Source organism: Lactuca sativa, chromosome 2 (assembly GCF_002870075.4).
Source record: "Lactuca sativa cultivar Salinas chromosome 2, Lsat_Salinas_v11, whole genome shotgun sequence".
Lineage (NCBI taxonomy): Eukaryota > Viridiplantae > Streptophyta > Magnoliopsida > Asterales > Asteraceae > Lactuca > Lactuca sativa.
Window position 1 is genome coordinate 214,134,651 of NC_056624.2, and position 16,829 is coordinate 214,151,479.

General features: G+C 33.8%; 3 protein-coding genes across 4 annotated transcripts; 1 reads left to right on the plus strand and 2 right to left on the minus strand.

Moving 5' to 3' along the window:
- The first annotated feature begins 3,133 nt into the window (after positions 1-3,133).
- Positions 3,134-4,683, plus strand: LOC111912286 (CASP-like protein 5B3). Its single transcript, XM_023908016.3, has 3 exons — positions 3,134-3,497; positions 4,051-4,183; positions 4,328-4,683. The coding sequence occupies exons 1-3, from the start codon at positions 3,367-3,369 to the stop codon at positions 4,526-4,528; spliced, it is 465 nt and encodes a 154-aa protein (XP_023763784.1). The 5' UTR covers positions 3,134-3,366; the 3' UTR covers positions 4,529-4,683.
- Positions 4,684-4,723: 40 nt separating this feature from the next.
- On the minus strand, positions 4,724-7,962 carry LOC111912285 (receptor kinase-like protein Xa21). Its single transcript, XM_023908015.3, has 2 exons — positions 5,313-7,962; positions 4,724-5,218 (listed from the first exon to the last, which is right to left on the minus strand). The coding sequence occupies exons 1-2, from the start codon at positions 7,933-7,935 to the stop codon at positions 4,845-4,847; spliced, it is 2,997 nt and encodes a 998-aa protein (XP_023763783.1). The 5' UTR covers positions 7,936-7,962; the 3' UTR covers positions 4,724-4,844.
- A 1,331-nt stretch (positions 7,963-9,293) lies between these two features.
- Positions 9,294-11,956, minus strand: LOC111912287 (pentatricopeptide repeat-containing protein PPR5 homolog, chloroplastic). Of its 2 annotated transcripts, none has more exons than XM_023908017.2 (3): positions 11,824-11,956; positions 10,874-11,389; positions 9,294-10,797 (listed from the first exon to the last, which is right to left on the minus strand). In XM_023908017.2, exons 2-3 carry the CDS (start codon positions 11,234-11,236, stop codon positions 9,655-9,657), a joined length of 1,506 nt encoding a protein of 501 aa, XP_023763785.1. In that variant the 5' UTR covers positions 11,237-11,389; positions 11,824-11,956; the 3' UTR covers positions 9,294-9,654. The 2 variants fall into 2 exon arrangements, with proteins under 2 accessions (XP_023763785.1, XP_023763786.1); XM_023908018.2 differs by having other exon boundaries at positions 10,874-11,416.
- Positions 11,957-16,829: the final 4,873 nt, after the last annotated feature.

The following is a 16,829-nucleotide window of genomic DNA, read 5'->3' on the forward strand; positions in this document are numbered from 1 at the left end:
AATACTGCCGGTGTTAGGCCAATTATTGCGAAAGTAGAGTTTTGTTCGGGTCAATGGAGTTGTTCATCCCATGCTCTTCTCTGTCTCTTCCTTCAATTTGATATATGCCTTTCTTAATTTATATTGTTTACCTATACACAACGTTCAACCTAATTTATATACTTCAAATTACTAAAAGTTTTTTTGAAAGAAAATTATGTGGGTTGGGAGAAATGTGTTTTCATGCGTTACGGGTTAGGACAGTTGGAAATGAGATGAAAATAATAGGAGAAAAAAAAAATTGATGTAGCGTTTGTATGACAAATGGGTTGTGAGAGATAAGAATGTTAGATTCTTTTCGCTTGAGATTTAATAACATTTTCTTTTACCTCCTAGTTATATTTACATATTAAACTTTTATTATTTTTTTTTATTAGTGTATCTATTTGGTTTGTTATACAAAATAAGATTAACTATACTACTATAGAAATTTATATTAAAAGTGATTGTCAAAACATTCAAAATGATATAAATATCAAATATTAAAAAATATTACGGTAATATATGTTTAAAAGTAACAAATTATACGAAGGTTTTGTATAATATATCAAGGTCCTAAATTATTTCCATCCAACTCGAAAACACAATGTAATTATTTCTTTTTAAATTCCTTTCTACTTTTTTTTTTTTCTCTTCCTTTCATTTTCATTAGTTTTAAAAATAAATAAAAAAAAGGAGGTTAGTGACTAGGTGAGCATTCCAACCCTAACGCCCTTCCCTCATTTCACTATTAGACCAATTTATAACGAAAATATTTGTGGTCTACGTGGCCAAACATCACAATTGTGAATACCATCCAATATGTTTAGTGATGGCTATTTGTGGAAGAATTTGTGGTAAATTATGGTGGGCACCACATCTAAAGAACTTTTCTTTATCTATCTCCCACTATCTCTCTACATACTAATTAATTAAAAAATATATATTTTTTATTTTAATAAAAAAACTAAGAGGTATATAGTGGTAGGTATCCCAACCTTTTAGTGGTTAAATGTGGTGATGGGTTGACACCCACCACTATAATAGTTAGTGATGCGTATAACGGATGATCTTATGAAAATAGATAAACCTTCCCTCTCCTCGATGGCTATTGTCCTTTTGACTGCCCCTCCCCTCCATGGCTGTTAATTAAGGCCTCCATGTTTGCATCGATTCCTATCTAGTTTTAGCAAGCATATGGTGTTTGTCATTGTTCATTGGAACGAGGTTGCCGGTGTGTGTGTGTTACCAGAAAAGAAAGGAGTAAGGGCAGATGGCCGGTATGCATGGCCTATTTTATTTACTTAATTAAAATAATAATACTTTTTTTTCAAAAAAAATTATGGATAAAACGATCGTTTTTATATCCACTAAATACAAAAAAATGCCAATAAAACAAAAACCATAGAGAGAGCTTCTTTTAGGGGTAATGTCCACAACTTCTTAAATGGAGATAATGTAACTCTTTATTTTGAAAAGGTAAATATATACTCTATTTCTAAACTATTTAAACTATTTTTAAAATTCATCTATGTCTACTGTGAGACTTAAACTCTCAACCTTAAGAACATAGGGCAATACCGGATATCGCTACGATAATGTAACTTAGCGTATTCTATACATGCATTTAAAAAAATAAATTTGCATTTACTATATTATATACAAGACAAATAGATACATAAAATCAATGTTTTAAAAACATATTTTTTAGTTGAACCGATATGGTAATTGGTTTTCGGTTCAACCGATTCGACCGTCGGGTTAACCTGGTTTCTAGAATTTTTATGTTGTTTTTTTTTCCTACACACATATGTAGGAGGGGTATTGATTTGCCTAGTTTATTATGCCCGATTCGTGAAGGCGTTGTGGAATCTTCCTCTCATCTTTTTTTTTATTGCTCTCTTTTGGTTAGTGTTATTTTTCAAGTCTATCGTTGCAGGGATTTCCCAGCTCCAAGTTTGTCTTCCTATGCAGATTGGTTAGTTTGGTTCAAGGCTTTGCATTTCCCGGCTTTCGCTAAACGGATCTTGGAAATTGTTTTTTACGTGTCTTGGTGGATGATATGGGAGTACATGAATTTTATGCTTTTTGGAGCTACAAAACCGAAGGCTTTCCTTATTTTTGATAATATAGTTACAAAATCTTTTTTTTTTTGTGTATTGGTAGGTGTAAGAAGGATATTAATTGGGTAGGGTGGTTGCAAAATCCGAATCTTGCTATTATGTAATTTTTCTTTTTCCTGGCTAGTTTTTTGTTAGTCCGGTGTTTGAAAAAAGTTGTCGTTCGAAAAAAAAAACATATATACATACATACATACATAAATTAAGTATTTGACGTCCACAAGTTAAAACATTAAAAGTTCGCAAAAAAAAACTTGTAAATCAATTAAAATACATTAAAAAATACATAATCATAAGTTTTACATCAATCAAAGTATATCAAAAATAAAATAAAGTATACTACCGAAACAAAATATTTTTGATGAATGCAAATGTATAAAAAAAACTTCATAATGTTTAGCATATGTTTTTATTACCACCAAAGTTTTTTTATGCAAAATGTTTCATTTATATGTGTCCATGTGTTTTTATTAAATTTAATCAGTTTAATTTAATTGGTTTAAAATAGGTTTTTGTAAAAAAAAATCGGTTTGTTCATGTAAAAAATAAACATAACACCAGTACTAGTTGACCCCTTTTGTTTGAACCAATTTTAAAACATTGCATATGTTTAATGAAATACCTAAAACATATTAAGCTTGATTGAATTAATTTGTTTGATTTAATATTTTGCAGTTCACTTTCAAAACCATGAAACTAAATCATATCCTGAAATTAAAATTTGAAAGAAAAGTTGGTTAAGTTAACAAAATCGGCTTTTTCAATCCGGTTTACCCAACAATCAACATGTTTTTTGAAGTTTTTCAATTCAATTTTCTGATTTCTTTAACTTTCCCACATGAAATTTATTATTTAATTAAATCTTTTTCTGAAATTAAAAAAGTAACACTTTCCGTAAAGTTGATTTATAATGACATCCAAACCCGTTTTCACTATTGAAATTAATAAACGTTGTTGACGCAGCTGCTTGTGTATTATAATCGTTTACCTCATCTTCAACTTTAATTAAAACCAAAAGGGGGAGGAGGCAACATCAAGTGCTTCGCATATTCTTTGCAAAGATGGCGACAGATTGTGGGTCTACCTGCCTTTACATTTAGGGGAATGTTCTAACAATCCACAATTTCCACAAACCCCCAAAATACCCATCAACCATCCATCCATGTAGCCAGATACAATTTGTAGTTTTCGTTTTCGTTTTCGCCGATCAAAACGCAGAGTGAAAGAGATGAAATCGTTGTTTGGGAGTCCAGGGAAACCCAGTGGGCTTGCGTTGAGGCTGTGCCAGTGCTTATTTGCTGCTGCTTCTCTTGCTGTCATGGCGTCTGCTTCTGGCTTCTCTACCGCTACTTCCTTCTGGTCTTACTCCCTCTCTCTCATACACACACACACATCACAAGTTTATTGATATGCTGTTCTTAATTGGAGTATAACTGTGTTCGAAATTTGGGCTTCTCATCTTGGTTGTTATTGTTTCCGTTTCAATTGGGATTTCAATCTTGCTTTGTATGTAGATGTGATAAGATATGTAGTTGGATAACCTTCCTGATAACATCACGAAATGGTGGGGTTCAGTAATGATAGGATTTAAGTGTTGTGATTATATTAGTTTAAGTGTGGTGGATTGTTGGTTTGACATATTGGACCCTGTTCACCTCTGGAAATAGAGAAAATCATCAACAATCGATTTTAGCATGCAAAAATCGACCCAGTGTGAAGAAAATAATCAACAATATGGTTCGCCCTTTTAAAGTCTGCATCTATAAATGACATTAGCATTCCTGGTTATCAATCGTGGAGCATTGTTTTGGAGTTCTTTGAAGCATTATATGTGTATCCATCATCTAGCCTTGTTTGATTGTATGTATCTGTCTAAAATGCAAAAGCTCTAACTTATCTTTATCAATTTCAGCTATCTAATTGCAGCAATGGGACTACAAGTGTTATGGAGTTTTGGACTTGCATGTCTTGATATTCATGCTCTTAGGTTGAACAAAGATCTCCACAATCATATCCTATTGAGCTTTCTTCTGGTTGGTGACTGGGTTAGTAATTATTTCCATTTTTCAACCTTCCAACACCATCATAATAATTAATTAGTATGATCTTTATTCTTCAGTAGTTTGATCACAACTGAAAATTCATAGGATGACATATAGTTTTGTAATAACAAAACATGACTCACACAGGTGACAGTGATTCTATCACTTGCAGCTGCTAGCTCATCAGCTGGAGTGATGATTCTGTTCATGAAAGACACTGATATCTGCAGATTGCAGCCTTCACTCTCATGTTATACTTTCCAAATCTCCATAGCTTTGGCTTTCATTGCCTGGTTTCTTCTTGCCATTTCTTCATATGTTGTGTTATGGTTGTTGGCCACTGTTTGATTCCTGTATATATATATATATAAAAAAAACATTCTTGTTTAATGTAAATTTGAGTTGTTGCACCATGAGAACTGATGCGAGCAAGTTTTGTATACTTGGCCTTATTTAGCTTTGATTTAACTTCAACATATCTTCTTAAAAGTTGATTTTTTCAAGATGTCTTGTTTATCTACTCAATTTGTGCTTTGACTTGACATTTATTCAAAATTCCATTTATTGCACATTTTAATCCATAAAAACACAATATTTATCAAATACTTCAATACAATACTACTATCTTCCAATTAACACCCTGAATATCGACTAACATTCCACCTCAAATATGTTGAAGTTTTTCCAGAATATGCTGCAACTCATGAACAACATTTTCGACATCCATCCTTTGTGGTGGAGAATCAACAGAGCATGATACCCCAATCTTGATGGTTGAAGCCAAGCAATCCTCTATCTTGTTTGCATATGCTAAAGTATGTTGTGTAGCAATAGCATCCTCTTGAAGAATATCTAAAAGGCAATCATCAATAACATCAGTTACATTGTCTGGCAAGGCCATGTCAGCAAACTTATGAAGGTTGAGATCTTCATTAAAGATGTCATCTGTTGGCCTTTTCCCTGTCATCACCTCCAACAATAGTATTCCAAAACTGTAGACATCCCCACTACTTGTCATCTCACTCCCAACACCATACTCTGCAACTTATAAACAATTACTTTAGGAAAAAAAAAGGTAACTAATAATACTATAAACAAGTATTACAATATTGGAATGCATGACTTTTTTTACCTGGTGGTGCATACCCAATTGTTCCTCTGATTCCACTTGTGCTGTTTTGGTTTGAATTTGTTCCAAGAAATCGAGCTAAACCAAAGTCTCCAACATGGGCCACCATATCATCATCAAGTAGAATGTTGCTAGGCTTCAAATCACAATGAACAATGGTTGGTAGGGAGTGATTGTGAAGATAGTCAAGTGCGGATGCGACATCGATGATAATCTTTATTCTTTGAAGAAGGTTTAATCGTGATGTTGTTGCACTTGAATGCAACCAATCATGTAAACTCCCATTAGGCATGAACTCATATACCAAAGCTTTGAAGTCACTTCCTTTAAAGTCAATACTTGAACATGCAGTTATTATCTTCAACAGATTGCGGTGTCGGATACTCCTCCATGCTTCACACTCTGCTAGAAAGCTTTTGTGAGCACCTCGGTTTTGAAGATGTACAACTTTGACTGCAACACATGTATCATCATGATCATCAAGGATTCCTTTGTAAACAGAGCTGACCCCACCCTCTCCAATGAGGTTGGCTTCAGAGAAGCCATTTGTAGCCTTGAGAAGTTGAGCATATGATAGTTTCATGAATTGTCCATTTGTCAGTGATTGAGAGGGTTTGCCCTTGATTTTCTTACAACAAGCATACACCAAACACGATACAGTGAAAAGTGTTGATGCAATCAGAATGAATATTACGAACAAAGGAAACCTCTTTTTATGCTTATCATGTGCCTCATTGCATTTGGGTAACCCAAGGTCAGGCAACCCACCACAAAGCTTGCTGTTCCCAAAAACTGAGAATGCACTAGCATTGGCGAACACTCCTAGCATTGGTATTTCACCATCAAAATCATTAAAGGAAAGGTTTAGAGATTGTAACGAGAATCGTTCCAAGAATCGAGGAATTTGGCCTGATAAATTATTATTAGAAAGATCGAGTGTCTCAACTCCTCTGATGGAACTTAATGATGGTGGCACCATGCCTTGTAATGAGTTTCCTTGGAGGGATAGGAATAGAAGGCTAGTGCAAGCACCAAGGGCCCTAGGGATGTTACCTGATAATTTATTATCAGATAAATCAAGAGATGCCAACATCTTGAGTTCACCAACTTGTGTTGGAATTGACCCAGTCAGGTTGTTTCGAGACAAATCTAAGGATATGGTTAGAGATGGAAGCTGAAGAAGTTGTTTAGGTATTCTGCCACTCAGGTTATTGTGATCAAGGTATAACTCAGATAGTTGATGACAATTTCCAAGACTTGTTGGGATATGGGCTTCCAATCTATTGTAGCCTAAATCAAGTAGAATCAATGATGATAAGTTCCCGATGGCATCTGGAATTGGCCCTGAAAATTGGTTATCAATGAGAACAGCAACTCGTAGGTTTTGAAGCTTACCAATGGCGGAGGGAATTGTTCCAGTGAACTGGTTGTATTGTAAAAGTAAAACGGTCAAGCCGACTAGATTATCTATACTTGAAGGAAGGTTTCCGGAAAATTGATTTCCTCCTAACTGCAAAAACCTAAGTTGACGAGACAGATTACCAATTGACTTGGGCAGCACTCCTTGAAAGCTGGAGTTATAAAGATGCAACATTGTTAATCTGCTGCAGTTTTTCAAAGTATCGATGAACTTCATATCATCAGCTTCTCCAAATCCATAGATGTTACTCCCTATGATCACAGAATGGAGATCCTCCAGTCTTGAAAAGTCAATTTTCAACTTCCCACCAAAGTTGTTATCGCTCATTTCAAGAACTCTTAATTTGGTAGAGTTAGATATGGAGGGTGGAAGAGGTCCGGTGAGTTGGTTATGGTGTAATTGAAGGGACTCAAGATGAGGGAGCATTGCACCTAGGGCTGAGGGAAGACTACCGGTAAGCTGATTCTCAGCCAGGGAAACATTGGTTAGGAGCGAGAGGTTGTAAAGGGAATGAGGGATGGTTCCGGATAAGCTACAACCATCAAGGTATAATGTTGTTAAGCTTTTCCAATGGCCTAAGGTGTCTGGAATGCTCCCACCCAATGGATTTCTAGCTGCAGAGAAGATTTTCATGGATGTTAAATTCCCCAAGACAGCTGGGATTCCACCTGTTAACTTATTATCCTCAACTCCAACAAGTTTAAGCTTGGAGAGGAAACTCATCTCCTTGGGTATGCTTCCAAGTAGCTGGTTATGATAGAGTCCAAGCCTTTCAATGTTAGAACAACGAGACAAGTTGGTTGGAATAAGTCCGTTGAATTTGTTTTGGCCAAGATTGAGGGATCGTAGCCTTGATAAATGACCAAGTTCATGAGGGATGCTTCCTTGAAAGCTGTTGTTGAAGAGAGAAAGCTTACCAAGGAAGCTCAGGTTCCCTACATATGGAGACAACGACCCCTGTAGTCCTTGCGAATTCAACCATAGAGCAGTCACTCTTCTGTGGCGCTTCCCACATGAAACACCACTCCATTCACAGAAATGAAAGGAAGTCGTGTTGCCCCATGAGCTTAGAGCTCCGTATGGATCACTGGTGATCATCGATTTGAACGACAACAATGCCCCAAAATCGGTTTCATTATCACCTTTACAACCACAAATCACAAACATTACAAGACTAGAAGACAGGAAAGCAATACAAAACTTCATTTTTGGAACTAAACTTGACTTGTGTGAATGAAGTAGTATATGGTATGGTATGAAATATTAATTTCTCATGTTCAATCCTTATAAAGAAAAAGGGATACCACACCACAAAGTCAGAGTCAAGTCCTCCCATTCCACCCAATATCTCTCTCATCATCACTTCTTGAAAATGTTGCAACTATTTGAGTTGGAAAATGCAAGTCTGTTGACAAAGTAAACGCATATTTTCCACATTCATTTCACTCTACAGGTCAAAATGCAAAAACTTTTTCCAACTCCACTTCGGCTTTAGAAAATAACAACATGGTTTAACCGGTGTTAGGGTTTATTTAAGCACTTCAACAAACAATTTAAATGATTTTACACACATACTAATAATGTATACGAAAAACAAGAACACAATATTTACATGATTCACACGATCCACGTTACGGGCAAACACGAGAGAAAGTTTTATGGTATCCTGAACCATCAACCCTTTTTAAACTAAATTCCATTCTCTTCAACCTTTGGGTTGGTTTTTTTTTTTTTTTTTTTACTACTAAATTTCTATCCATAATCGCCGGCAATATAAATACTAAATACAAAAAATATAACCTGTAATTATAAAACCAAATCCTCAAATAAACACAACACTGGAATGGAATGGATACCCAAAGTCTAAAGTTATCACATACTCATGCACTCACTATCATGCCACCAAGAATTTACCAACAAAATACATTTGATTAACAAGTCAAGTCAACGGACCACAATAATTCTCAATCCATAACACTTGATTAAAATATGTAAATGTTCTCTTCTTCTGCTTCAACATTCTCTTCTCTTCTTCCTCATCCATCTTAGTCAGACCAGATAGATGGAAGCCAACAAAAAATACCTAACAAAAGAAAATTCATAAATCATAATAATTGCAGCCATAACAGAATAAACAGATATATCTATTTCATGCTGCATATATACAAAATATATGACAGTCCCCAGAAATTTAGCATTGAAACCAAAAAACTTCAAAATCAAATCCTTGGTAAGCCAAGGGAAGACAATACATAAAGTTTGACTTGCAGCTGCCATATTCAAGTCAGTTATTTCTGTTGAGGGGCATTTATGTCTTTTAGCAGTCAAGTCAGTTATTTTTGTCTTAAGCAGTAAAGTTGGTTACCAGAAGGTATAAGTAGTTTTTGTGGTCAGTCAGTAATTTTGTTCTACACCAAAAAATGCCATATATAAAACATTAACTATATTGTCGAGATGCAAAAATCCCATCACATGTCATTTGACCATTTCACATGGATTCTTCAGCTGTGAGCATAATTTTTCTAAAAAAAAGATGGTCAATGGTTTCTTTCTACATTTATACATTCACCAAGGCAAACAACTTTTTATGCATCAGATTCTTTTAAAGAATTACACAAAGAGGAACTATTTATACTACGCGCTAACAACTTAACACAATTGACTTTCTTTGACTCACTTAAACGCCCTACATTGCCAACATGGCATGAGTACACATGATACTCTAACATGCCCTCATAAAAGGGTTTCTGTTTCAATTATCAGGACCTCATGATTTCCTAAACAGATTCAAACATGGTCATTCCCCTTTTTATAAGGGTTTCTGCAATTTGATTAAAACACCTTGATCACCTTTACTTGACTATGCTCTGCAGTTTCTTTGAAAACTTTTAGCAGAATCACCTTCCTCACTCTACACAAACTCATTTAACTCCCCATGTTGGATGTGGGACCCGTTGTTGCAGGTGCTGACCTATTAAATCTAACTTTAGAACCAATATACTCAGGTTTAGATTCACCTCTTGAAGACCCAAGCGCCCCTAAAGCATCTAGAAAGAATCTTTTATTTGGAACAATCCCATCTCTATCCATATGCTTCAATAGTTTTTGCAACAACTCCTTCATGTTGGATTTCGTGTAGGATTTATACAAAAGTTTATACGTTGAAGAATCTACAGGAATAACCCCACTATTAGAAGCACTCTCAAACAGCTTATCTGCTTCCAAAGGTAACCCATTCACACAGTAAACATTTAGCATCGCATTCAAACTCGAAACCTTCACTTGCTTTTCAGACTCTATCATCTTATCATATATCCCCCTTGCCTTTGAAACACAATCACAACATCCATACATCATAATCATGCATTCATAAGTAATGAAATTTGGGGCGTATCCCATATCTGTTATCTTCTCAAAAACCAATTCTGCTTTATCACGAAGCCTTGCTTTCCCGTAATTTGTTATCATTGAATTGAAAGTGGAAACAGTAGGTCTCTCTTTTGACCTCAACAAGCTTTTAAACACCTGTTCCATCTTTTCAAATTCTTGTTTTCTTCCATACGAATCAATCAACAGGTTATAAGTAATGATGTCGGGTTTTATCTGATTACTTTTCATACGAGCAAGTACCCTTTCCATTTCGTTTATCATCCCGTTTTTCCCATAAGCATCCATCACACCATTGAATGTGAAAATATCGGGAGTGCAAATGCTTTCTTCAAGATCTTTAAACAGAGTTTCTACTTGAACAATGTTTTTCGCTTGAGCTGATGCTCTTAGAAGAATGTTGTATGTTACAATACTTGGTTTGCAGCGTTCTGTACCTTTCATTTTATCAAAGTATCCAAGAGCTTTAGATAAAGCCTTGGGTTTATCCTTGGAGTGAAGATGGGCTGTGATGAGTGAATTGTATACAGATGTATCAGGTCGGCACCCACTGTTTCGCATCTCTGAGAAGAGCCACATTGCCATTCGGGTTTGACCCTTTTTCCCCATTACTGATATTAGTTTTGAATATACTCCATTATCTGCTACATACCAACGCTGTTTTTGCATCCATCTAAACACCTAAGCCAATGAAATGTCAGAGAAATTAGAATTTGAATGAATTGGAACATGAAGGAAATTTCAATTAGGGACTAACCTCAAGGCATTGAAGCCATTTTTCAGATTTGCCAAGCTCCTCGAACAGAAGGAAACAGTGTTCAGTCCTCACTAACTTGACATACTTGTTTAGTGTCGAAAGCAATGACTTGTCATTGTTGGAATTTCTCAATAGCATTCGTACTAAATCATGAGCCTCTGTGTTTTCCACAGACTTGGAGTTTCTCTTGGGCCGAATTGTTGAACTGCAGATTACAGTGTCTCTGGTACTGGTAGGTTTCAGTTTCTTATGACGAAATTGATGACTGAATCTGTAATTTAGGGCTGAAATGTGAGTAAAGTTCATATGGGTTGTGGTACCCGAATGGAAATGAAGAGACCCATTAAAGAGATTTGCAGACATTTCAAATGTTGGCCGGGAGTGTTAACAGATGATGATCTTGAAGAGATTTAAAAATGTCCTATTCTGTTGATATGTCTGAATTAAGTACAACCCACGACTGCAGACATAAAACTTGCAGAAGCCAAATTACTCTACTTAATTCTTCATCTCCACCTGCTTAAAGTGAGAAGAATCAGCATCCTGAACAACAATTTTAGTAAAAGATATAAGAAAATTATTACATTCCAATTCTGAATTGAATACAGTCCAGCAGTGAAATAAAGAAACAACAACATAAAATGTTCAATGATGTTAATAGATAACTTAGCCTACCCATTCCATTTCATCTCACACAATCTGATATTGGACAAAGAAATCGCTTTTAGTAAAATGGACATCTTATCGTGTAAAAAAGGGATTATCGCATGGAAATATAGAATATTTTCAAAAGCTTCAAACAAATCATTAATATACCACATCAGTTGAGAAAACCTAGGATAATCAATATCACAACTGTCCATTTGGTAAACATTGAACTCAATGATTTCGATTTCAACAGAGAGCAGGGGAAAAAAAGGAAGAACGAAAGCAGAAATTGAAGAATGAACCTATATCTGTGGGGTGCTAGGTCTCCGGTTGGTGGTTTGACAGGGGCGACGGCATACGGTGGCGAGCAGGGGAGAGCTTGAGGAGCCGACGACGTGAGAAGATGGAGGTGACTGTGTGTTTGAGTCGCGTCGTATTTGTTAGAATAAGGATTTTATTATCTAAAAGGGTATATTGGTACATTCGGTGAAATAAGGATTTTTTTTTTTTATTTAATAGGGTAACCAACTTATAAAAATCTACAAGATTCATTTTGTCATTTATAAATCTTTCATAAATTTTGACACTCGTCATTTTATGGTATTTTTGAAATAAATAATATCAATATGTCAATTTTTATGTTTTTTTTTTAATTTTTAAAATTAAAAAACCACATAATACATATAGTTATATAAGTAAAGTATTAAATGTAATCATAATTTGCAATAAATATGTTTTTTCCTTTCTTATTTTAAAATTTACTTTTAAAAAATACTTAATATTTACATTTTAATATTTAATTTTTTATTTAACCTATGTAATATATGGGTCTCACACCTAGTAACTTATTACAGTATGAAACATCAAAACTCACATGATTAAGATTGATGAGCAGCAGAAAAGTTGTATTTTAACTGAATCGTCGCCAAGATGATGATGAATTGTGAGAATTCGATTCAAATGCGTATGAATTTTGGGACTTAGTGAAGGAGTGTGATAATATGCAAATTTCAAAATTATATCTCCCGTTATGAGGACTGTGGATTTGTAACGTCCGTCTTAACAGGTGGTGCTTTGGATGTGAGCCCTCAAACTCAAAAGGGATTTCTTTTAAAATACTTAGGTCCCGTTTGATAATTGCTGACCGAGAAAGTGCTGGCTAAGAAAGGTATGTTTGGGTAATAAACTCTTACTGAGTAAGAAACCATGTTGTTTAATTGTACATCTGACTGAATTTACTGACTGGTGAAAATGACCATTTTACCCTGATGTTGTAAATTACACATAAAAACATAAATTATTTAAAAATCCAAATAAAAGTTGTCATACAAACCATTATAAAAACATACCAACTGTCATACAAAATGTAAATTACACATAAATTATTTAAAAATCCAAATAAAAGTTGTCATACAAACCAATTTAAATCATCGCAAACTTATAAAATTTTTATACTTTTTCTTTATATCATTTTTCATTGTATATTTTATAAAAATCATGTCCAATGTTGTATTTGCACATCTATCATATATAATTTTTCACAAAACTCATAAGGGTAAAATAGTCAATTTACCTCTCCCGTGTTAACATTGATGATATGAGGACTAAAGTTAGCACCAATCGCACTTGAAACCGAATCACATACGCAAAAAACAATAAAAAATGTTAGAAAAACTTAAAATCTAAAAAAAACTACACATTATATTACTTCAAGAAGAAAAAAAAACTCTGATAAATTCCTATAAATTATATCATTTTCAGAATAAAAACCTGGTTCAAAACTCAAAAGTGTTTACAAACAAAATGTGGAAGAAAACCCCAAATTTTAAGCCAACAACCAAACTCCACAAGATAATAAAAGCAAAATCAATGGAGTGATAGAGTGATTGGTGGGTGGATTTTAAAATCATAACCCAAACATTCAACAGGGAAATCAATTGAAACATGAAAGCTTTACCTACGAACGGTTATTTCATCATCCACAAATTTTGTGAATGACCTCCTCACAATCAAAGCGCCTTTTTCCGATTATCCCTTTCTAACAATCACAACTCTCAAGTCTGAAATATTACAACTTCACAGTTAGAATTTCGATTGTAAGTTTCTCTGTTGTTCATTCTTGTTGGAAGCATTTCATCTTATGATTAGGGTTTTATTGCTTTTTATTTGTTTAATTGTGGCTCTCACAGCCACTAATCAAAAGGTAGAACAAATCAATTGAAACTCGGAAACAACAAAATCACCAAACATGAAAGCTTTACCTGATGAGAGGAGGCAGAAGGCGTCAATCGTTGGGTGGAGGCAGAAATTGTCGACGGTCGTTGCTGGTTGCCGGAGAAGAAGCGTGTCTATGGAAACGTTGAAAAAGGAGATGTAGGGAAAGGGCACAATTGGAAGACTCCTCTCCCATTCTCAGTCAACCAATTTTCATCTTCTCACTGAGTCAGATACTATATTCCGAGACAGACGCACAAAATCGACTTACCAAACAGCTTTAGCTGACCGAGTCAGCCAAAAATGTCTGGCCTGACTCGGTCAGACGAATATCAAACACATCCTTAGTTGTTTTTTTAGAGTAAATTACATGATTCGTCCTTCGTACAGGTGCCAAAATGCACGTTTAGTCTTTATTTTCAAAAATTAACTCGGATCGTCCCTCTTACTGTTAAAAGTTACACGCTTCGTCCCTGACAGGCATAAGATGACTATATTGCCCTTTTCTTTTCTTTTTCATTCATTTTTTGTTTAGTTATTATTTATTAACTAAAATAGTTATTTATTGCCTTTAGAAAAAGAGTTGAGCCTTAAACCCTAAACATGTCTCCTCTCCATCATCACCACCCAACTAACTGCATCATTCCGGCTTGTCGGAAACATTTTCAATAGCCACCATCCTCTTCCTCCGACTGTAATCAGCACCAAACCAAACAAAAAAAAAACTTGATATCTGTTACGACTCAAATCCCACGTTGCAATGATGAAATCCCCAAAACTTAAAGGATTACTTTTTCAGTTCAGCAAAAAACATTTCCTGATCGATGGCAAAAACCCAAACTGCATATGATCATACAACCCGTAAGCCATGGCTTCAATCAACAATTACGTTTTCTCAACCTACAAACTCTCTCCACTGAAGCGACTCATCTCATCTTTAACCCCTTTTATCCTTCCATTCATCTAAAATTTTTCACTTAATCAAGAAACAATCATGTCATCAAATCCATCACAGAGGACACATAAGTGGTAATGGAAAAGATTAGCATCTTCGATCTCAAAGAAGATGAACAAATTGGAAATGGATTAGAATAAGGAAACCATGATTTTATTGTCCGAGATGGGCCACCAGCCATGTCTGACAAAATTGTTTGATGGTGGAGCAATCACCGAAGAAAATGAAGTTAATAGATCTGAGACGATGATGTGCAGGTCTGACGGAGGTGTAGATCAGAACGATATTCGCACTGGCGGCTCCAACTCCAAGTGTGCAGATAATGATTACGAAGACGATGGTGCACAGGTGGCAACGACGGTGATGTTCTTTTCTATCTCAATAGCTCCGACGATGGTGGTGGAGTGAAGTGCACAGGTGGCGACGGAGGCGATGTCCTTTTCTACACCGTTCTTCGTCTCTCTTTCCCTCTTTGTGTAGCATTGGCAGCTTGAAGATGAAAAAGAACTGATGAATGTTGTGGGTGGGGTTAGAGTCGTTAAGTGGTTGTGGTATTGGGCCTATTTTATTTTATTTTTTAATTGTTATTAATATAAACAAATTTAAATAAATCAAAAAAGAAATAGATAAGGGTAATTTTTTCTTTTTAGGTATGATTAATGAAATTAGGGACGAAACGTGTATTTTTTTACGATATAAGAGACAGTCCAAGTTAATTTTTGAAAATAAGGACCAAAACGTGCATTTTAGCATCTACATAAGGGACGTATAATTTACTCTTGTTTTTTAACAATCAAACTCAAATAATTGTTTAAGTCAATTACAGAAATGGTTCCTGTGGTATATATGAATTTATACTTTGAATCATTTGGGTTTCAATTTTTCGCACTCTAGATCTATTAGATCAATTTTAATTTTTTCTATTATTTTTAAACCGTAAAGAAAAGTAAAATAAAGAAAGTATTACTACTTTAATAAGAAAAATATAAATGATAAAAATATAACTCAAATGTAAAACTTCCTCCTCCCTAACTCACTTTTAACATGTTTTTTTTTTATAAAAAAAATGGTCATAATACTTAACAATTACTATAGCTTTGAAATTCAAATAAACATTTTACTTGGATAATTCATTCTATTCTAGTATTTCAAAGATTTAATGACAAAAATAAAACTACAAGACGAAAATAGATAGTTTTTAAATATAATAATGAAATTTTTTCAAACATGTAGTTTTTAATTATGTAAAAATAATATAAAACTAAAAAATAAATTATATTATATTAAAAAAGACTGTTATTTGAAATAATAATAATATAATAATAATAATAATAATAATAGTACATTAAATAAAAAATATTCAAATAAATTATTTCTAAATTAATTAGAAGTACTTATAATTAAAAAATGTTAAATCAAAAAGTTTATTTCATTCATTTCAAACACAACTTATTATATCTATCTTATCATATACTTAAAAATTATAGTATTAGTCGCAACTTATAATAAAATCATCATTTCAATGATAAATATCGATAAATTGTTATTATAACATATAATTGTCGGTATTCATATTGCATTATTGCGCACAACTCAAGAGTTCTCATGAGTTCGAAACTCTGATTACATCTCAAGAGTTTTCTAATTTCAATGTAGTTATGATTTCAAATTTAATGTAATTTGTCATGTATTTTTATTTTTTATACTACATTCAAGAGTTGTTTTTTTAACTTATGGTTGTTAATGTACAATGCCTTTTTATTTTCCACTTATTTATACACATTATAACTATATTAGTAATATATAAGTTTGTTTTGATAAATAAAATTATATGTCTGGAAAAGTTTGTGATTCAAATATGAACAAATTGAAAAAAAAATGAGTTATGCCCTATGAATGGTTATTTCAAAACAGTTTTTATAACAATGTTTTTATATATCAAGGTATGTCGATTTATAAATATTCATTTTGAATGATTTATAAGTGTTTAATAAATTCCATTTGATGTAAATGTTATAGTAGATGTAGTAGTGTTTTTATGTTATTAAAAGTTGCCATATTTTTCAATACTATTTGTCATTTGTTTTATATACAAATCAACTTACGTTTTATATATAATTTATACAACTTAAAGTGGTC